General features: G+C 34.1%; 1 protein-coding gene across 2 annotated transcripts in view; it reads right to left on the bottom strand.

The window, feature by feature from the left end:
* LOC150109287 (sortilin-like) overlaps positions 1-24,548 on the bottom strand; it is a 508,125-nt gene that overhangs the window by 122,779 nt on the left and 360,798 nt on the right. For both annotated transcript variants that reach the window (XR_016549652.1, XM_090406996.1), the window contains exons 20-21: positions 8,052-8,126; positions 2,149-2,268 (exon numbers count right to left, since the gene is read on the bottom strand). Coding sequence is in view for 1 of the 2 variants with exons in the window: in XM_090406996.1 (XP_090263122.1) it covers positions 2,149-2,268; positions 8,052-8,126 (195 nt within the window). In the remaining variant the exon portion in view is untranslated. The remainder of the gene's footprint in view (positions 1-2,148; positions 2,269-8,051; positions 8,127-24,548) is intronic.

The raw sequence follows: 24,548 nt of genomic DNA on the forward strand, positions 1-24,548 counted from the left end.
TCACCAATTGAAAACCCTTCTGACACTATAATCAGATCTAACTTTCTTTGACCTCAAGTTTCTTCTGTCATAGCTGATGGTATCCTGTATGACCCTTTCAGAAGCTTTCAATCATCTCAACAGTATCATGCCTTTCTCCTGTTTGCTAATTTTCACAGTCAAATGATATAAGGAAGCTGTCTCACAACAGCTCAATAAATTTAGTTTCATTCTTGTCATGAAATTTCACTTATTACCCAATCAATGTTTGGACAATTAAAGCCCCCCCCTTGATGATTACTTGTTTTATACCCATAATGTTTATTTGATAATGTATTTCATTTTCACTAACAATAACTAGATTAGCCACTATCAATTAATCTACTAGGTCTGGCAGCATCCCTCTATATATTTGACTTGTTAGACTCCACCTCACTCCAGATGGCTTTTTTCTCAATGAAGTATCTGATTATTTTAGTTATATTTATTCAGATGCATGAATGTAATAATTGTTTGTGCCCTTCAATTGGAAAAGAACCATGTTCAATTGTTATTGTGATGAGAGGAATCTTTATAAGAGTTTTTCAACTGAAGGTGAGTAGGCCAATCTCATATGGAAGCAGCAGTATTTTTCTTACACATACAGGGAAATCAGAGTACCAGTGGAATTGTATGCCCATTTTGGTTGGGTGTGATATAGTGGCTTATGCAACCCAAGCTACAAAATTCACGTCAGTTTGACAGTATGATTGCATTTTTATCGAGGTATGAAAGTTTTAAGAATATAGCACATCAATTCTCATCTTAATTGGTCTAATGCAATTAATTGTAGGATAATTTTGAATACTTTAATTTATCAATTAATTGTAACCAAATCTGCACAGAGAAGTGGAACAATATGTTTGTTTTAAGATAATGTATATCAGAAAACAATAATGAAGAAGAATGTTATATTTGGTTGGTATATTTGAATTACTCAAAATTGTAAAATTTGAAAGAGGAGAAAGAAGTTTACCTCCTTTGAGTACAACACTATTTCCCATTGTAAATAAGGGCAAAAAAGTTATAAATATATCGAAAATTATATATTAAAAGATTGTCTATATTATATATAAAAACTTGCCTACCACATCAGTTCACACTTCACGCACACAAAACAGATGAAATTCAGAAAACAAAAACAGCAACTCATGACAACGTTCAATGGAATTGGTTGACACAATAACAAATCACAGCCTAACAAATCTAGGTGCTATTGTCTCAGAGCTCACCCTGCCTTGCCTTCTGAGTGGTTAAACTACTAGAACACTAAGAATTTTAACTAGAACACTAAGAACCCACTGCACCATCTGTACATCTTTTCAAAGGGCTCAAAGGTGTATGTATTTTGAACACACATCCAGGCTATTAATGCGAATGTGACGCAATGTTTATTTGTCAAAAAGTGTCCTCTTCATGAAGCATTAGTCTATTGTGTTTACTTTTAGGAATCCTGTGAAGTCTGGAAACAATTAGGGGAGTGATTAATAGGAATAAAGCCAAAATATAATATCAGTGATATTGCTATTTGGTAGATGAGAACTGGGAATATTCATCCCTGCAGAGTAACATACACAATTTACAGAAGAAAAAAAATTCTATTAAGGTGCAATAATATGGCATTGTGTGTCGAAAGCAGGTTAAGTACTGGTTGTTTTTCTACCACAATGAGTGCTTCTTTACAGTTTGATATCTGAACAAGACTATTATCTACAGATAAGTACTCATAGCTTGCTACATTCATTTTGTACATGTTTACACTATGTTAACAAGATGAAGAGTAGTAACAGAACAGCAGGAAGCTGTAATTTTATAGGCTTGCTATACTGTCATTAGTAACACTAAATGAGATGAGTACTCTACACACACACACACACACCTAATACAGGCATCCCACATGTGCATCCAAAATCTAGTATTCTATCTTAAAACCATTAACAGATATTTTCAATAAATATGCAAGCATCTTGTCAAATGATATAAATCAGTATAACTGAAGCATGTTGATGCACTTGTATGTGAAGGTACTCTACAGTCAATATATAGTTAGCATATATGGATGATATTTTTTTGCATTGATATTTTTAGTTAATGTTATCCTTTGAATAAATATTCAAATTGTTTACTTACCCAGAAGTTACAATTTCTATTTCTTGTCCTTCTAAGCAAATGTCTGGCTCTGCTCCTTTAAATCGTATGTTTTCTTTACATTCAGTATCATCAGGATATGGCCGATAAAATCCAAATTCACTTTCAAATAAAAGAATAAACAGTAGCTATAATAATGAAACAATTTAGGTACTGACATGAGCAATGGAAGTAATTTAGATTAAGAATTATGATTAAGAATTTATTAATATCATCGTCATTATCAATTTCCTGATATGTACCATCAAAGGATGTCCAGGCCACTATGACAGCATGATTAAGGTTGCATTATTATTAATCTCCCATCAACAATGTTCCTGCCTATTTTGATTCTTGAATTTTTCTCCAAATTAGTTTATTACTTGTCGGCACTCCAATAATGTTGCATCTAACATTTCAGTCTTTTAAGGCACTTCTAACCAAATCAATTCACCCAGATCTTGGTCTTCCTCCATTTTTTTTTCTTTTTTTCTGCCATCAAACACCTCTTTTGCTAATCTTTCCTCTCCATTCTTAAGTGGCCATACCACAGTAGATTAGCCCTTCACACAGATTCTTGAATGCTAACAATTCCAGGTTCTTTCCTAATATCTTCATTTTTAATATGATCCTGTTGTTGATGCCATCTGCTCAGGTTCCTAATATTTCTCAGAACTCTCACATTTGTGGTCTCTAATATCTTATGAAGTTCTTTATTTCTAACCCAACTCTCAGATCCATTAAGTTAAAGTTGGTTTGAACACTTGTTTACTATTGGTTTAAAGTTTTAGCTAATGATCTCTTATTCCATATAAATTTATTAAAATAGCCCCCATTGTACTAGTTTTGCTTATTATTCTGTCTATTTCCATATTTAATTTGTCATCTTCAATAAAAAATAGCTGAAATAATTTACTTGTCCTTTATTAAATTCTGCATTGAAAAAACACCAATGAAGTTTTCAATGTTCCTGCCTATTTTACTTTTTTTTTTAATGGAAGATTTTCATTCCATATTTCTTAGTTATTCAAATTAGTTAAACAATTCTGAAGACATGTGAAGGTTTTATTTAGAAGTATAACATAATTTGAATAAAAATAAAAAGCATAGTTAAATATATCCAATTCTGATATCAGATTCAATGCAACTTTCCTTCATAAAATGATTTATATAGATGATGAATAACAGTAAATAATGTGCACCCCTTGTCTAATCTGATTTTACATCAAACCATCTCCCTGTACCTTCTTCAATTCAGCTGACTTGCAACTAAATATAGACTGCACACTGCTTTGCTTAGCTCTTCTCTTGGAAACTTTTCCAGATTTACAAAACTTAAATTCAAGTTTAAGTTCAGGAAACTGCTGAAGCAATTGAATGTTTCTCTGGAGTCTGAACAAACAAGGGAAATATCATCAACATAACCATATTTTTGGCTTAGTATTTTTTCAATGGACATCTTTTCAAAATTTCATGCACAAATTAGCTATGTAAGGTGAAGGTGATAGCTTATGGTGGTTAGACCTTTTTTTTTATTTTCAAAGTAATAATCTTTGAAATGATAGAAGGCATTGTCAGGACAGACTGATGATGTATGGGGGAAATGATCCTTCTATTAGCAATAATGTTTTACCTCTGGACAAATTTTGGTAAATAGAGATGTTGCACAGCACTGACAATACATGACATCTCAACATGTTGTAAACATCATTTTGCTCCTACATATTTCTATTTTCCCCTCAAATTGAGAAATAGCTATATTTCTCTGCTACAGAGGGTAAAAAACTAGTATTTTCTTATTTTTATTTTTTTAGTTATATAGCAGTTATTATTATTATTATCATCTGATCATATAGTCAAAGGACTCACTGTAGGAAGTCTATACTCTCTCATGCAAAAGATCATTGAACCATGCCTTAAACCCATTCACAGTTTCAGTACTCACCACACTTTCTGGCAATAAATTCCATTCACCAATCACTATGCATGCAAAGACTGGACTCATATCTTCCTTATTCTACCCTTGCCTCCCTCTGCTCTATGAAAAATCTCATCATTAACCTGGTAATAACTCCTCACCAACTTGTTTGTCTCAATCATATTCCCTCTTCTTCTTCTATTCACAAGGCTCTGCAAGTTGTATTTCCTCAATCTCTCCTAATATCTGACATTCCATAGATCTGACAGTAATTTAGTAAACCATCTCTGGAACCTCTCCAATACATCCTGATCTCACCCCCCCCCCTGAAATCCAGACAACCAAATCTATGCACAATAGTCTATATGTGGCCTGAACAAATCCTTATACAAAGGGGACCATAACCTCTTTGCTTCTGCATTTCAATGTCCTCCTTATTGTTGATATAATCTGTTTGGATGTTCTTACAATTTCAGCAATATGACTCCTAAACTTCAAGTATCCGTCCACCATCACACTCCCAGATTTCTTAATACAACTGTATATTTTGCATCACAGCCTTACCTATCAAATTTGATTTCAGGACATCTTGGCATCAAAAACCCCTTTTGCTTATCTTTCCTCTACAAAGTGGCCATACCACCTGAGATTAGCCCTGGTCACACCTTCTTGAATACTAACAATGACAAGTTCTTTTCTAATATCTTTATTTTTAGCATGATTCTGCCATTTTGCACTTTGCAACATTAAACTGAAAACTACACTCATTTTACAGCAGATCTACCTCACATGGAAAACAAAATCCACAGAGCCTCTGTAGCTGAGTTGCTTTAATGATGCCCTTTGGATGGAAAGATTGGAATTCAAATCCTGTTCAGTATGCAAGATTTATAAGACTTGCAGATGAAAGTGAGTGAACTAGTCTCATACAGAGATGAAGTGATACCATTCTCCCTCCTTTGAACTTGTGTTTTTTATCCTACAAAACATTAAAATTCCAGAGACCAAAGTCAAATTTCGGATGAAAAGAGAAGAGCTATCATAGTGCCCAGCTATAAAAAGGGAAATAAAACTGAATGTGAGAATTACAGATTAATTTCCCTATAGTCTTCCAGGTAAGAGTTATGCAAGCATACTTTTTATTTTATTTATTTTTAATGGAGAAGCATTCACGAGAGGTTGGTCAACTTATAGTACACACTACTGTGGATGGGCAATAACAAACTTCACATTTGATTTAAGAAGTATGGATTCTACTACTTGGGAACATGTGGTAGGACTGTTCTGGAGGGCAGCAGTGGAAGGGATGAACAAAGAGGAGGAGAAATTTGTTTTGTTGTTTTTGGAGTTGAACTGTGAGAGGGGTGTTGGTTGGTTGCTGCATGTGTTTGGACAGATTTGCAAGTGGGTGGTGGAATTATTGATGCCAATTCAGATGAACAGTGATAATAGAAGATGCAGGCTGTGAAGACTGAATGCCTGTGTGAAAGTGAGTGCAGCATATTAGTAAGGAGAAGGTCATTAATCAATCTAACTGTTCTTTTCTGTATGAATACAGTATATTTAGGGAGCTCTTAGGGACACCACTCCAGATGTAACAATGGTCAGGCAGATTTGTGATTTGTATAGGGTCAGGAGGTGTTTGGAGTTAAAGTGACACCTTAAGTGAAAGAGAAAGCCTATTTTTTTGGATGCAAAGGAGGTAATATTTGTGATATCTTTGTGCCGAGAGAGATTTGGATATTGTCAAGGATAAGATTAAAAGAACATGGTTCTTTTTTTGTGGGAAATAATGCAAAGCTGTGTTTTGCTAGTATGATGTAAGTGATTAGAAACATTTATTGAACAAAAACTACTCAACACAACAATATGAAACTTGAATTAGTTGAAATAATAACTGAAATAGTTTTTGTACCTGATTAATAAAAGTTCAAGATGTATATCACATGTCACATATCATAACAATACATAACTTTTTGCCACATAGAAAGTGACATCTAGCGATCAGTCATTTCTAAAGCTCTGCATATGTGATCCTTCAGATCAACCAAGTTTTGTGGTAAAGGTGGCATATAAACTTTGCCATTTACATAACCCTAGAGGAAAAAATCTAAAAGTGTAAGGTTCAGTCACTGTGCAGCCAGGCTATAGGACCCATTCAGCCTATACATCTGCCAGGAATTGTCAAATTTCCATTTGCCCAGATCACTTTATTTGCAATTGACTGCCAATTAAGAAGTGTATTTTCCAGTGCATTTGAATGCTCTACTTCCTTTCCTCGATTACTATTTCCCAAACATAATGTTATATATATGTATTATTTATCAGTATCTTGTCTGCTTCATTCTTCATCTCACCAATTATGTCAACATGGTTCCTCTCTAGTTCTTCTGCCAGTATGACTTTGACTTCTTTTCCACTGATACTTCTTACAATGATGGTGTCTCTTTTCATTTCAACTGAAGGTGAGTTTAAGTTTGTTCCATCAGCTGACTTTTTTTACTATTTTGCTTTGCTTCCTTTTAATCTCATCCTTTTGATTTTAATCGAATACAGAACATAATCCTATCAGCTAAGTTCCAGACTGTTAACCAATCCTTGTTTCTTCAGTGAACATCTGCTAAGGGCATTCCATATGAAGGTGAGAACTGTACTTTATGATAGTTCTCGGTTTTTCTTGAAGATTATCTGGAGATCTCCTCCCAGTTATTTAAGCTTTAATTCCAAGTGACACCAATGTCTAATTCTAATCTAATCCCATGGCTTCCTCTATTAAGAGGGTTGCAGCTGATGAATAGTCCGCTTCCATGCCTCTCTTGCTTCTGTAAGACTCTTGCCCGTCCAGTCTTTGATGTTGTTTTTCCACTGCAGTCAGGGTCTTCCTCTTCCTCTCCTTCCTTCCAGCATTCCCTGCAATATGATTCTGGGGAGCTCTCCAGAAGAACCCCTCATCAAATATCCTGCAAATGCTATTTTTCTTCTTTGGATACTAGCCATATAGTCTCTTTTCATCTTGAATCTTTTAAGAACCTCTTCATTGCTCACTCTTTCAGTTCAGCTGATATGATCCATTTTTCTTAAGCACCACATTTCAAATACATTCAATCAGTCACTCATCTCCTCATCAACTGTCCAGGACTCGCATCCATATATCCCCATGCTCCAGATCATTATCTTAAGGATTCTTACTTTTAACTGTTTGTTCAGATTTTTGTTTCCTAATATGTGGTATATTTGGAAAAATGCTGCTTTTGCTTTTTTAATTCTGTTCTTAATTTCATAATTAGAAATGTCTAATTACGTCTTCACAATCTCCACAATGTCTAATTACTTGATTAAAATTTTACTATAATCTCAAAGTTTCATAAATTTTTACCCCCCCCACTTACATTACTAATGTAATATTCTTTCCTTGAGGAAGAAAATGTTTACAGTCAAGAAGATAATTAAAAGTGATTCCCACAGTGATCTTCAGTGTCTACATGTGTCTTTGAAACAAATACTTCGCACACTGGTTCAACATAAAGAGAAATAAACTTCAAAGTTTTTTATTTTATTTTTTGGTTTTTTTCAGTGGGTTCCATCGGTAAGAACATGGGTTCACAAGAAGAAAATGTTCTTTAATTAAAATATTCAGTATAGAATAATTGTAAATTATACTATACTGAATACTCCAGATCTTGGGAAATCACAGTTTAAGTTATTCATTTCAAAAACAAAACTTTGAAAAAATAGTTATTTAGTTGTCTGCTGATGTTAAAAAAGAGTATCTGGATGTGTGTGTGTGTGTGTGTGTCCACTTTTGGAAGGCTATATTTTTTGTCAAAGAACAATACTGGAGGTGTTCCATGATCAGTAATCAAAATCATAACAGGAGAGCATTACCTGTGAAAGAAAACAAAAATGATGAATAGATTACTTCAAATTAATAATCTTATTATTAATTTTCATAAACTGTTACAATAAAACAAATATATCAATTTCTTACCATTCATAATCACTCACAGTACAGGTACACTGCTCTGCTTTGGTTTTTGTCATATAAGAGTAGTCAAAATAACACCTAAAATAAAACAGTTAAATATTTTCAAAAACTCTTTATGACTTCACAGATCTGTCTATTTTATCTATAGTATTTTTTTAAAGATATTTTCAAAAATGGTTTGTCATCTTTCCATCATTATCAAAGTAAAATAATTCTACATATTTAGATGATTTTTTTAAAGAAAAAAAAATTATGTACAAATTGCTGGCCTAGTTGGCCAAATGGTTATCTCCAACTAACATGATTTTGGTTGAAATACTGCCATTGGCATGGATGCTCACGATTGTCTTTAGGTGGGAGATGAACTTCATCACCTGGTATGAGACCTAATTACTGGAGGGCTGAAGGGCTTGAAAAAAGGTTCCATGTTTTGTCTCTAGATAGAGCAGGTTTTGTGTGTCATCTTGCCATGATTATAGAAGTAAAACAATTCTACATATTTAGCCAAATTTTCTTATTTTTATTTTTATATGATGTACAAATTGCTGGCCTGGTTGGCAGAGTGGTTAGCATACCCACTCTCCAACTGACAGGCTTTGTGTTCAAATCCTGCATTAGGTAGGAGATGAATTTTATCACCTGGCATGAGACCACTGCCTCACTTATTGGAGACCAGAAGCAGCTTGAAAAAAAGTTCATTGTTTGGTCTCTAGAGCAGCCTTTTCAGACTATGCAAAAATAATGAATTAAAATACAAAAACATATTTAAAAGTGATTAAAAAAAACAAAAAAACTTTAGCTCGCCCATGGTACAAATATGCTATAGGTTTGAAAATAACCTTCCGTGGGTGGCAACCACATTAAAAAAAAAATAAAATAAAATAAAGATATGCTTAGGTCATCATCATCGTTTATTTATATTATTTATTTATATAATTTTTACAATTTTATGATTTTTTTAGGCTTAGGTGCTGGTTATTATTCCTAACAGTACTTCACAGTACAAACAACACTAGAGGAAAATACATTATTTATTTACTGATCTTGCTGGTTTTCTAACCAACATGATCAGAGCACAAAATTACACATTTGGCATATACATGGTACTTAATTAAATAGTTGTAGAAAGAATTCAAACTGAAAAGGCACATGATAACAAGGCGACGGACATAAATGAAACATGGGGACAGATATAAATGAAATGAATTCAGACAAAAACCAAGCTAAATATGGTCTTAGACTGATGGTCTCCCAGATCACTGGGAAATTAATGCACTCATATCGAGTTTGGCAGAGTGCTTCGTAGGTGATTGTGATCCTAAAAGCAGTCTCTGAAACCTATAGTAACATCTTTGCAGCACAGCTGTCTTTTTCTATTTAATTCTGTGTGAAGGAATATTCACAGCATGGTCTACCAGTTGTGACTAACTATAAATGATTGTCAATGTAGTTTTGATGTTCTTCAAGGAGGATGTTAATAGCTCTATCAATAGCCTGTTCAAAGTAGGCTAAGTTGCAGGCACTAGGCATTTATACAATACATTATGTGCATGAGGATGAAGCTGATCATGTTTAGGAGAACAGCTGATGATTGCTAATTGGATATGTGGCTTGAAAGTGGTATGGAGATTACATATGTGGAATCTCATTTACATATTTGCTATCTTTTCTAAAGTATCTTAAATATCCAAGTACCTTTGATGGATCACCACAAAACAAGCTGGAAAAAGATGGCAATGGACAGTAAATTAGAGTGATGGACTGGAGACTGGCTATCAACAAGCTGTGTAAAGGGGAGTAATATCCCAGAAGAGAAACATCAGTAGTGTTGTGTTACAAGGAGCTTTTGGGGCTGATTCTCTCTAATTTGTATGTAAATGATACAAGAAAAAGCATGAATGGTGATATGCAGTTGTTTGCAAATGAGGTAAAGCTAAAAAAAATATCAGGAGTAAAATGCATGATGTAGACTTGCGAAAGCACCTGAACAGAGTAGGTGAATGAGCGGGGTTCCCAATTCAATGCTGCAAAGTGTAAGGTTTTGCAGCATTGAACTGTTGAAATGAATAGTGAATGCACTTAAGTCATAGTATGTTGAGCTATATGTGTGTGAGAGTGAGACTTCCCATGATAAATCTGTTGACTTAATGGAGGTCTAATGCTAATAATAACAATAATAATTTAAGGAATGGGAATAATTTTGTTGTGATCTTGTATGCTGGTTGCAGGAGGACAGGGAGCATGCAGTATTTTATCTACTTTATAGAAGTGGTAGCCACTGAAGTGGTCCACAGAATATACCTGACAACATAATGGTGTTTAACTCAGAAATGAGGAAAAAATTAGATTATGTAAGATATAAAAAAGAAGACAATATACTTAGCAACACAGAAGAAATCGAAAAAAATATGGTAAATTTAGAAGTGCAATATATGAGACAGCCAATGAGATTATTCCAAAAACTAAACACAATAAGAAAAAACCCTGGATGACAGAATCAATATTAGAACTTATGAATGAAAGATGAAACAGAAAAATAAATCACAGTATCAAATACTCAGTTCTCGTGGAAAGGCTTAGATGTTAGTTATGCATTTTTTACTAAATAATTTAAGGAAATTACAACGTCAACTAGGATATACATTAAAATAAATTTTAACATACTTCAATATTTCGGCAACGTCACGTTGCCATTCTCAAGAAACTTAAGAATACCATTGTTAGATCTGAAATCGGCACCTTCAGAATTTTCTGACGTCACCATTCCAGAATCTAACAATTTACATTAAATCAAAGTTACATACTTATCTTTTAGCAGAAAAAATGTGTTTTTTGTTTGTAACCATCTTCTGTATAATGATTTTGTGAATTTTGAAACTTATACCTGAGTGTCTAGAATAAATATAGGTCAGAAAAAAGGGCAGAATAAGAGCGAATTATTAATAAAATAATGCAAAGAAAGAATGCGAACTATTTCAATGAAATAGGGCAAAGATCACCCTAAATGCAGTAAGGTCAGAAAAATACCTGAGGGCACTATATCTTAGAAAGCACGCTGACTCATGTTCCCCGAACCAAAAAGTCCCGTATATAAATCGGTGTAGTCACCCGAACGGAGACCAATGGTGAAGCGGTGGAAAATTTCAAAATGCGAAAAGGTGATGCTCTTGAAGATGGTATATAACCCGTAACACGGAAGGAAATCCCCCCCCCCCGTTTTTTCTTGTTCCTGAAATTCCTCTCCGAGTGCTTCGAGAAATCGTCGAAGTGAGATACTGAACTCTGTCGTAAGTCAGCTCCCATATTTGAGGGCTGACTTACGACAGAGTTCAGTACGTCACCGTAGTAGAGTCGGCAAGATGAAATCACAGGCCGTAGTAGAAGTCCATACTACGAAAAATCTAGGCAGGAGACTAGCGTCCACCCCAACGAGCACATGTAAACCACGTGGCATTGGTATCGAGAAATCCAGATTCGAAAACAAAGGACGAAGAACGGCAAGAACCGAAGACAAAAGAATTAGATAAGTACTCTCACTTATTCTAGCCTTTTGAGATTGACTTACATTTTAGAGAGTGGAATTTAAGATTGTATTACAGGAAAGAGTGAAAAGTTTAGATCTGAATATAAATGATTACGTTTTCTTGAGACGAACTTTTGGAACTTTCAACCCGATAAAGATTCTGTATTGATTGTTCTAAGAGAATTTGAAGAGTGTGTTAAAGTGCCTTAGAGAGAAAAATGAATTGTAAATTTAAATGTAACGTATACTGAGTTAATGAGGTATTGAGTTTTACTGATAATCTGAGTTTAATGTATGAAGTAAATTGTAAACTTTAAGTGTAACATGTTCTAAGTCATTGAGATATTGAAACTTTGCTTATATTCTGAACTTAGTGCTAATAATGAATTGTAATCGTAAGTGTATTATGCACTGAGATATTGAGACATAGAATTGCTGATATTTAAGGTAGAATATTGAAATTGATTAATGACTGAGAGAGTAAATGAGAGGTAATGATTTTCTTTAGAATTTGATAACCAATTTAATTTGTGTAGTATCATCAATTGGATTTAATAAATGTTTGATTCTTTAAATTTATGTGTATCTGATCATGTTGACTGACTCTGACCATTCATAAAAATCGAACCCGAGTAAGTGTGAGTGTGTGGGAATACCCCAAGTGAAAGTAAGGGCACGACTGCAAACAAGAATAAGATTATGCCAGAGATTCCAAGTTTCTAGGAATTTAATTATATTGCTAGCAACACCTGTGATTCTATAGTTAACTTAAAGCTAGAGTCTATCCCTAACTTTAATGCTCAAGCTGGTGCATCAAAAAAAATTTGTTTGAATAATAAGGATAATATATAGGATTCAGGGAACGGATAATCTTCTGGTGGCCCTAAGGATTAAGTTAAGTAAGAAACTCATAAAAGAAATGCGACATAAGGCTTAGTTTGTTATTACTAATGTGGAACGCATAACTACAACGCAAGTCTATTCAACATAGAGACATACGCGATAGAATTGATATTTGCAACACTGCAGCACTAGTAATAAACAAGTGAATAATAACAATAATAAAAGATCCCCCCCCCCTTCGCAACACCATTATTGCCCGCTAGGGGGCACCATCAGGATTTTAGGAGAAATAATAGCTTCCTGCTTCTTCCTCACTTACTGTTTGTTATGACTGTGTGCACGTGTCTTGTTCTTAAGTTTCTTGAAAATGGCAACGTGACGTTGCCGAAATATTGAAGTATATTAAAATTTATTTTAATGTATATCCTAGTTGACGTAATTTCCTTAAATTATTTAGTAAAAAAAAAACAAATACTCAGTAAAATGATTATTAAAACACTTAAGGAATTGAACAACGTAGTTAAGGATATAAATTAAATTATACTTTAATAAATATTTTCCGATATTTCGGCAACGTCACGTTACCATCTTCTAAAGGAACTTACAAAAAAAAGGCACGTGCACGTAGGCACTACAAACACAGTAACTGGGAATGAAGAGATGAAGCTATCGAAAATATTTATTAAATCTTATTTAATTTATTAAATTTATTAATTTAATAAATTAATTTAATTTATTAATTATAAACTTATTTATTAAGTCTACGAGAATCAGTAAAATGATAAAAATGAATGTGGGAAGGCTAAAAACAAGTAGCTATTGAAAAATGTAAAGAAATAGAGGAATTGGACAACAAACATAATAGTTAAAAGAACATGCATAAATCAATCCAAACTCCGAGAAATAAAAAGAAAAAATTTCAACCATAATCTTTGTATAAAAGATCAAAATGGAAAATTACTATTAGAAATACAAGATATTATAAACAGATGGAAAGAATATGGAAAAGAAAACTATTTGACTCTGATTGCACCAGATATACAAAATATAGATTGTGAACCAATTACATAAGAAGACATAGAATATGCTATAAGTCAAATGGAAACAGGCAAAACACCAGACCCTGATCATATCCTGATCAAATTGTAGAAAAAATTAAATGAAAACACAATTAATGATCTAAAGGTTATTTTTAATAATATAGATGATACAGAATACATCCCTGATGATCTAAGAAAATCCATCTTTGTCACTATCCCCAAAATTCCAAGAATTCTTGAATGTTCAAAATATAGACTACTAATTATTATTATAATTACAGCTATTTTGCCTGCTTCAGTTTAGGAGTGCCCCTGTTTAAATGTCATTGGCTATTTACTCAAGGATTATTAGGTCATTGTAAATGTAAATTTACCAAAATGTATATGTAGCATAAGGAAGAGAAATTTGCACATACCTTTTTCTGGGTGTTGCGGCTTTTCTTCTTTTTGCGATGTCCGGAAACTACTGAGTGTGTGGAGGGGGGGGGGGGGTAGGCAATTTGGGAGAATTAAATTAGAAAAACCCGGTTTTTTTTCAGTAATATATATATATAAACATATATATTATATTATTATGTTATATAGGTGAAAGGGTTGATTTTTTATATAGGGAGGGGGAAAAGGGGGTTGACGGGGTGCGGTCCATTTCGACTATTTTTGGTCGTCATCTGAACATATTGGGCTAATTATAATAGTTTATTAAGAGGAGTAACATGGGAGTTTTCCCAGAAATAATATACATAAACTATTAAGTTTAACAAGCCATGTTATGAAATTATTACTGAGAATAATCTTAGAATAAAATAAATAAAAGGAAATAAAAGACACTTTGTCAATAGAAATAAAAGACACTCAAATCAGGTTTTCAAAATGACAGAGGTAAAAGAGAAGGAATTTTCAATCTGAAAACATGCAAAAGAAACCTCAATAGATCACAAGAAATTAATACATATTATTATTATTATTATTATTATTAAGAGAGATCTCCAGGGAATCAGGGACTCATCGAAGGAGGCCACATACTACACGCACTAGCTATCACACTTATTCATGAATTCAACACTGCTTGCATTCGCAACATTTAATGGCAATCCATTGCAAACATGCACCACCCTATGAGAGAAAAATCTAGCCCTCACCCCTTCTTAGCAGCATTCATTCTCAGCTTTCAAGGATGCCCTCTTGTCCTTTCCCCACCCTCCATAAATTAAAAAATTCCATCAACATAAATCCTGTATGATCCTTTCAGAAGTCTGTAAGTCTAAATCAAATTACCTCTCTTTCTCCTGTTTGCTAGTGTCTGCAGTCTACAAATTCTCAATCAGCATTCCAAATTCCTGATATCATTTTTAACACTCTCCCCACTATATCATAATCCCAACCAGGAGACCAGACCTGCGCACAATCCTACAGAATAATGATCTAAAAGGAAAAGATCTATGCATAATTACAAATATATAGTGGAATCAAATGGTCTCAATAGGATACAAAAATGCATATTCTGACAGATTTGAAATAAAAAAAGGAGTACGACAAGGGTGTGTCTTATCACCCTTACTGTATAATATATACAGTGAACAAGTTTTTAAAGATATTACATAATTGAAGGGTGTAAAAGTAGGGGGTAGGAACTTCAACACCTTCAGATATGCAGATGACACGGTCCTTATTGCTGAATCTGAAGATGGTCTTCAAAACTTAGTCACAGAAATTTACAACAGAAGGTTAGACATGGGATTAATTATTAACCTAAAGAAAACAAAGTGCATCATTATATCAAAAGAAACAATAAATATTATTATTATTATTATTATTATTAAGAGAGATGTGCAGGAGTCAAAGACTCATCAAGGGAGGCCACATACTACACACACACACCAGCTATCATACTTATTCTTGAATTCATTCACACTGCTTGAACTCACAACATCCAATGGCATACCGAAATAAATGACTTTACATTTACTGACAGTGAACTGACACCCATTTTCCCATGCACACAATTCCAGCCTATTCAAATCATTCTGCAATGACTGCATATCACCAGCATTCCTGATTACCCTACCAATCTTTGCATCATCAGCAAATAACTGTATGTCACTTGTCAAATCCTTCCCAATATCATTAATGTACAGATTGAATAACAGTGGACCAAGCACTGATCCTTGTGGCATACCACTTGTTACCTTAAACCTTGCAGACTCAGATCCCCCGTATACCACTTTTTGATATCTGTCAGCCATCATTTTATCCATGCTAATATTGTATAACCCAAACCCATTTTCTCCAATTTATGCAGAAGTCTGCCATGCTGTATTCTGTCAAAAGCCTTAGTAAAATCCAAGAGTACCATGGTGTATCCATTCCCCTTGTCTAGTTCAATGGTAACATTGTTATAGAATGTGAAAAACTTGCTAAAACATGACCTTCCCTTAATAAACCCATGTTGCTCATTGCAAAGTAGAGATTCACTGTCAACCCATTTCTGAATGCAGGTCCTAACCAATTTCTTCAAAATCTTCACAACCACTCCTGAGATACTAATTGTTCAATAGTTGGATACATCGGTCTTTGCACAACCCTTGTGCAATGGAATTACCATACATTCCTTCCATTCCTGCAGAATCTTCCCTGTTCTGAGACTCATTAAACATCCTGGTCAAAGGAATGGCCAGTTCAGCTGACCACTCTTTTAGCAAACTGTTGCACAAACTGAATTCTTATTCAGTTTGTGCAACAGCTCTAATACCTCGACCTCACACATCTGCATTTCTTCATCTAGTGAAGAGGCAACAGTGAGCTCAATGTTGCATTCACCAGGCGGATAGCTTTTAACGAAATGGGCACTCAATTACTGAACAACCTCTTCTACATCCGTAATTCTCACGCCATCTGGATTTAGAAGAGTGATTCTTTCATATTCATTCTTTCTTTTACTTGCAGCATATCGATAGAATTCTTGTGGGTTGTCTTTAGCACACAGAGCCAGTTTCTTTTCATAATGAGACTTTGCTTTCTGTACGACAGTTGTGATTATTCTAGCCTGTTGCTTATAACGTTCATAATGGACGCCATCCTTAAGCAAACGGTATTCCATCGACATCGTCCTTTTCTTACAAATCTATTGCTTAATAAGATTACACATCCATTTGACTCCTACTCTATTTATTCTTCTAACTCTTTGGACATATTCTGATATCGCATCATTTAAGCATTGTTTAGATGTTTCCCATGCACTGTCGATATTCTTTCCATCCAGCAATCGATCCCATTCCACTGAACTCAGTATACTCCTCAGTTGGTCAAAATTTCCTGCTTTGTACTTCAACATGTAACCTTTTCTGAATGGAACATCCATAAACTTAGTCACTTCCCCAAATCTAACACTCTTTGACCTCGAGTTCCTTCTGTCATATGCTGCTTGAGGGAGTTGTTCTGCAAAAGCTCAATAAATGCATTTTCATTCTTCTCACGAGATTCTACTGCTACCCAATCAATATTTGGATAATTAAAGTCTCCCATTATGATTACTCTTTTCTATTTTGTGATGCATTTCTTCATCACCAGCAACTGATCCACCAGGTCTGTAACAGCACCTCACTATGTAAATTGTCTTGTTAGATTCCACCTCACACCAGATGGCTTCAAACTCACTGCCACATGAAATATTGTTAGTAGTATTACTACATTCATAGGTCTCAACTCTAACTGGATTTAAGTCATCCAATATCATTAGCAGCATGCCCCCCTCTTCTCCTATCCACTCTATCCTTCCTAAAAATAATGTACCCATACTTGATACTGTTAGTAGGTCTGATTCTGATAGCCAGGTCTCACTAATTCCTACAATCCCAGGTCGCAAAATATTGACTAAGGCAACAAACTCTACCCCTTTGTTTCTGATACTCCTGGCATTCGTGTACACACATAATAATCTACCTGCATGTTCTTTTGTATACTCTTGTTTGCAGTCTGATTGACACAGTTGGGAAACTTGCAGATCTCTATTCTTCTCTAATGCCTTACACATGTATACATCTTTGCACACATATGATGGGTCCAAACCGGATGAACACAAACCTGAAATAGTTCTCACCTCGTCAAGATTTACATGATGCCCATTCTCATCATTAATGCAGTTATATAACATTGTCACTGTTATACTCACATTCACACCATTCCTCCCTTTATAATTTAGTTTCCCTGACTCTCACATCCATTCCTTCTACATAGCCTATGCATCGAATTGTTTGCCATCATAGCCCTTCCTTTTAATTCATTTTTATCATAGTGAGGTAGAATACTAACAATTTTCACTTTCTCACTCTTCACTCTCACCTCTTTCAGCAACCCTTTCATGTCCTCTCTCATAATGAACTTATCGCCAGTTAAATCGTTCATACCTACTACAACTACGATTTCGTTTACTTCTCTTTTCTGTTTTTGAATTACTTGAGTTATATTTTTAATTTTCGCTCCAGGAAAACTCGATTATAACTCTTTCATCTATAGCATGTTTTATTATAGTCACCATACCAAATAACTTCTTTTTTACTAACAATGTCACTTACCTGATTTTCGTTATTTCCTGACTTACCTGTTTCCTTGCTTTGTTGTTTCTTATTTTTCTGTTGATTTTGCTTTTTCTTCCTATGCTCATTTAAACATCTCTCAACTTTTTGCAATTCCTGCATTGTCTCTCTGATGAACTGCTTCAACTTCGCTAGTTTGGTGGTTAATTCCTTTTCATTAACCTCTTCCATGTGCACAATAATCTCATTGGCAGGGCAAACCTTCTTGTTCTCGCCTGGGGTGCTTTTTTTAGCCTTTCATGCCCTTTTTTGGCACCATTTTAAACGTATACTAAATATTAAAATATCTTAATAAAAATATATGATAATATACTAAATACACTATAAAATAAGAAACTAAATATAACTAAATTAACCAAAAGAAAATTGAACAGGTTAAATCTTTTATATATTTGAGACAAATATTTACAGGAGGAGGAAATTCCCTTAAAGAAATAAAAAGAAGAAAAGAAAGAGCAAGAAAAGCCTTTGTTGATATGAAAACTGTTCTAGCATCCAGAGACATTAATACAGACACAAGAAAAAGAATAATCAAGTGCTATATCTGGTTACATTATGGAAAATTATGGAGACAACTACCATGCTAGAGCAAAACTTCAGTTTAATATAAACCAAAATGAGTACCCGATGTTTCGACCTTCATATCAAAATCATCATCTGGAGCATACACATATATACAGAGAAACAAGCTGCACTACAATCTACATGGTTTGTTAAAGTTACTGACCAACTGTTACAACAATTACTGGCCTGACCTCTGGTGAAAAAAAAAACCCTTTACTATATCAAAGCTAGAGTCCTATTATTATTATCATCTATTAGGTTACAAAATTAAAATGGGGTGGAGAGCAACATGTTTATTTATATATATATATGTATATATATACACACATGAATAAATCTATTGAACTACATATAGAGGAACATAAAAGAGACATCTCCTATAAAAGATCACATGCAACTGCGTTATCCAGTCATGTTCTTTTCTCAAACAATCCTCATGATGATCTCCAAAGTCACTCAGTTTTCTGGGATAGATCTAAAAACATTTTTCGCTGCAGTGATGAGTTTGAAAGGAAAATTGTGGAATCCAGGGAATTCCTCCATAATCCTGAACATTTAAACAACAATTTGAGTTACGACATCCCTGATAGCCATACCGGAGTTGTTCAATACTGGCGTTCACGAGAGCCTACAAGTAGGCACGCAATAAACAATGGTACGTTGGATAGAACAACTTAAAAAATACAACGTTTTTTTATATATCAATTATGTATTGCTTTTTTACCTGTGATTCTCAGTTTTTTTAGAAACTTCAATTTTTATTATTATTTTCTACCTTCAGTGGATACCTGATGAAGGCTGTAAAAAGCTGAAACTAGTTGTATCGTTCTCATTAAAACTTAATATTTTATCTCGGTTTAAAGTCATTCAATGTCTATTTTTAAAATGTATCATAACGAGTCGAAGCTCATAATCACACACACACACACATTATATTTATATTTAAAAATAAAATAAAACAAAATATTTAAAAATATTTAAAAATAACAGGAGTAATTAACTCTATATTTAAACCAAACCTAGTTCAAAAACAAACCAGGCTAAAAGTATACAATACATTAGCCCTACCGGTCTTAATGTATGGAAGCGAAATCTGGACAATAAAACAAAAAGACAAACAAAGATTAACAACAGCAGAAATGAAGTTTATGAGAAAAACTGCAAAGTATACCCTATTTGATCACAAAAGAAACGAAGATATTAAGAAAGAATTAAACCAAGAACCAGTAATTGAAAAAATTAAAAAATATAAACATAGATGGATGGAACACGTTCAAAGAATGAAAACAGAAAGATTACCAAAACAAGCCTTAAAGTACAAGCCATTAGGAAAAAAAAAAAACCAGGACTTCCTCTTAAACGATTCAACGATGACTTCTAAGGCCGGAACAGGCCATGCTAGGCTTAAATCCTTGATACATATGATGATGATGATATATATATATATATATATATATATATATATATATTCATTTTTAATATAAACTGACTAAAAACTCGAGAGTTATAACAAAATGAGATTTATTTGAAAAACGCAACATGTTTCATCGAGATTGACTTCATCAGGTGTTAAGAACATAGAAAGATATTAAAAGACACTGAAAATAACATTGAGACACTCTAAAGCTATACAATTATAAAGTTATAATATTCGACTGTGAATTATTATGAACTTGAGCTATAGTCCGTGTTAAAGTTCTATTGTTGTACACTTGTGCGTGTGTGGAACCACGCGATCTCCAGTATCTGATAGTAGAGCTGAAAGAGTCAGGCAAATTATAGCTGAGATTATTGTTCATATGAAGAGGGTCCAAGGTGATTTCTTTTGACTCGATAATGCGGCGTTCTATCTCATCATGGCAAATGTGTAGGTTTGAAATTGTTGTCCAATTTACTTGATGTCGGCGGCTTTCATTGTTCGTGTTTATTGAAAACAAGACATGGCCTGATAGAGCAGTAGCTCTGGTTCTCTTGTAAGCAATGTCTCTCTGGTGTTCCTCGAGACATAGGAGGATAGATTTCTCCGTTTGGCCATAGTAAGGTTTTCAGCACTCACATGTGACTTTGTATACACCTGGGAATTGTAGAAGGTTGTGAGATTGTTTATAGTTGTTGAATATTTTGGGCAGAGTCGAGAAGCACGTTTGCTTGTTAAACTTCTATAATTTGCCTGACTCTTTCAGCTCTACTATCAGATACTGGAGATCGCATGGTTCCACACACGCACAAGTGTACAACAATAGAACTTTAACACAGACTATAGCTCAAGTTCATAATAACTGTAATTCACAGTCGAATATTATAACTTTATAATTGTATAGCTTTAGAGTGTCTCAATGTTATTTTCAGTGTCTTTTAATATCTTTCTATGTTCTTAACGCCTGATGAAGTCAATCTCGATGAAACATGTTGCGTTTTTCAAATAAATCTCATTTTGTTATAACTCTTGGGTTTTTAGTCAGTTTATATTAAAAATGAACATATCCCAACCCCGAGTTAATAGTAGTAGTCATATATATATACAGTCATACCCCGAAGTTACGTGGTAGGTGGGACCAACAAAGTGCGTAACTTGAATTCACGTAACTCGGGTAAAATTTTGCATACAAACATACAAAATATTAGTTAATTGGGACCAAAGGTTTACAAACACAGCTATATTTTTAAAGAAATATAATCATAATTGTAGTTTTCGTACATAAAAAAAAAAAGATATTTGGATGTCAATGATTTCATAAAATCTAATAGATTCGTTTGACAGCATAATGTCTTTTTCTTGTCACGCAAAATTTCTTCATAGCAAGCTAACAATTTTTTTATTCCTTACCTTGTGGCTACAATTCATTCCTCGTTAGAATCTATGTCCTCCAAAATCTGTAAACCTTACTTTCATGATTTTTCTTACTGTGGATTCCTGTAGATCAAACTTCTTTGTTAGCTCACAAATTTTCATATCGCCTTCAAAATCCTTAATAATGTTGAGTTTTGTTTCCAGAGTCAATGTTTTTCTTTTCTTGCTAGCTGTAGAAGAATCAGACTTGCTTCCTTTGGATGACATTATTATTTTTTATGTGATAAAATTTTTATCAAGAACATAACATTAAACCATCACAAGGTTTATAAATTATAAAAATCGTGTATGAATGGAGACTGCGCGAAACACGTGAGTGCTTGTTCACTGGCGAAGGAAAGATACGACCAGTGGTGAGGCATGACGTGGGACAGGAATACATACATATATGAAACTGCGTAACTCCGGATTTGCATAAGTTGGGTTATGACTGTATATACATATAAACTGTGATTACACATAAAAATTTCAACCAATTGGTATGGAATAGTTTCCAATAAGAGCTGAAAATTGCTTAAAAGTCCTCAAGTATGTTAGATACTAAGTAGGATGAATATGTGCCATCCAAATTCTTGGAATCTTTATGCCACCATTATTGTTGAGATCAGAATGGTTAATCAGAATTTCACAGGCTTCTTTAAATTTTCTTTCATACCAGGTTTTTGTATGATGGTACTTTTCCAATCAATTTGGTGTAGGGTGTTGAGAGCGTGATCTCAAAAATTATTATATTTAATGTGTCTTTTGTGTTCTTTTTTTATGTATAGGGATTGTACCTCCAGTTTCACCAATATAAGGTAAGTTACAGGTGCAGTAGATGCAATAAACTCCAGGATGTGCCAATGGGAGGAGAGGATACTTAGAAGAGTTGAATATGTTTTTTAATTTTATAGGTGGTTTAAAAGTGGTATTGAGATTATAATATGTAGGATTCTATTGCTTTTTTTTCTGATAACTCTTTAATGTATGGGATGGCTATGGTTTTACTGTAATCTATATTATTTTTTGATGAAGTTTTATGAAGAACTTTATTAATAGTATTTTTGTCATAGCCATTATTTATAAATGTGTTTCTAATAATCTTTAATTCTTGTTTAAGAGCTTGTTGATTAGAGCAAATTGTTATAGCTCTGTTTTTAAGGTGTTAATGACTCCAAATTTTTGCGATGGGTGGTGATATGAATTTGCATGTATATGTTGGCCGGTATGTGTCGGTTGGTGGTAAATCATGAAGGATAGACTGCCTGAGGGAAGAAGTGTGACCAGTGTATCCAGGAATGGGATCGAGTTCTGATTTTCAATTTCGATAGTAAATTGTATGCGTTCATGTTGTTTGTTCAGGTGGCTGAGGAATGTATTTAATGTTTATCGACCGTGTGTCCAGATAACGAAAACATCGGCAGTGTATCTAAGCCACACTATAAGTTTTAGAGTAAAGGAATCAAGAGTGCTTTGCTCAAAAGCTTCTATATAAAAGTTAGCAATTGGGGGGGGGGGGTAGTGGTGAGCCCATGGCCATACCTACTTTTTGTAGGTAAAATTTATTTTGCCACACGAAGTAAGTGGAACGTAGCATGTGGACAAAGAGGACCATAATGTCGGGCGGAAATCAGTTCTGTAGGAGAATTGTGTCACTGATTGGGACATTTGTGAAAAGGGCAGAAACGTCAAAAGCGACTAATAAATCATCTTTGCCGAGTGTTATGTTTTTAATTTTGTTTATAAAGTGTTGCATGTTCTTTATTTAGGAGGGGGAATGCCCTACCTACTCCTTGAATGTTGTTGCTAATTTCTTGGCTAGGTGATAATTAGGGCTGTCTATTCCTTCAACTATCGGCCAAAGTGGAACGTTTTGTTTGTGTACTTTAGGAACAACATATATTCTGGGAGAATGGGTGTAATGGAGTATAAGCTTTTTAACAGTGTCTGACGGCCAAGAAGTGATGGACTTATGTAATTTCTCATTTTTTTCTTTAGTCTGTTAGTTGGATTATAGTTTACAAGCTGATAGGTGCTGTTATCGGAAACTAGTTGATTCATCTGATGGATGTAAGTTGATCTGTCTAGGACGATTCTGTTATAATTATATCTTGATTAGCTTTTAATGACTTGATTGCTGCTAGTTCTGTTTTTGTAAGATTGCTATATAAGGTTTTCTTTTTATTCAGAACATTGCTAGTTTCTAACTGAATTTTATCAACTATATTAATAGGAAGAGACTTAATGCCTCTTTCTATATGGTATATAAAATCCAGTTTATTAACAGTTCTAGGTGCTACAAAGTTAAGGCCCTTACCAAGTAATGCAAGTTGACCGTTATTTAAGGTGTGGCTTGATAAGTTGATCACATGAATATTGCTTGCAGGTGGTTGGTCGATCCTTGTTTCACTTGTTTGTTGTTCACTGTTGGAGTTGTTTCCGGAAAAGAGATATCCTGATTGGTTGGATTCGTATGATTGGCATTCAAATTTCCATTGTTTTAAAATATGAAATTTGGCCTTAAGTTTTTCTTTATTACTTTCTAGAATATATTTAGCTGAATTTTCAGTGATTCTTTTGAGCACATTCAAAATATCTGGATTCATATAACTAGATAGTTTGGAGCGACCAACCACCTGCAAGCAATAGTCATGTGATCAACTTATCAAGCCACACCTTAAATAGTGGTCAACTCGATTATAAAAAAAAAAAAAAAGGATTTTCGCTTGGCCTTTTGATGAGAACAGATGTGCTATTTCAGATTGAGCCTGATTAAATTTCATAAAAGGTTTTTCAGGAATCTCGCATTGAACTAGTGCTGACACAGTATGATTCCTACTGTCTCCCCGTCTGCATGAAAAATGCATGAGGTCCCACCCAAAATGAGGACCAGTGGTGGATTTATAGTACAGTATTTCAGGGAGGTGGCCAAAGTGAGTTCTTGACACTCCTTTCCCTTTTTAGTAGGGCATTATAAACTTGTTTTACTTAGCTAGTAGACTTCCGCGTGAGTCTACAGGATCTGATAGTAGGCTACAAGCCTACAGGATTGCCAAAACAGGCATAATTGAACAAGAGATATATCTACCAAGGTGCTCTTTATCTCAG

Source organism: Typopeltis vanoorti, chromosome 2 (genome assembly GCF_054136105.1).
Source record: "Typopeltis vanoorti isolate ZY-2024b chromosome 2, IOZ_Tvanoo_1.0, whole genome shotgun sequence".
NCBI lineage: Eukaryota > Metazoa > Arthropoda > Arachnida > Uropygi > Thelyphonidae > Typopeltis > Typopeltis vanoorti.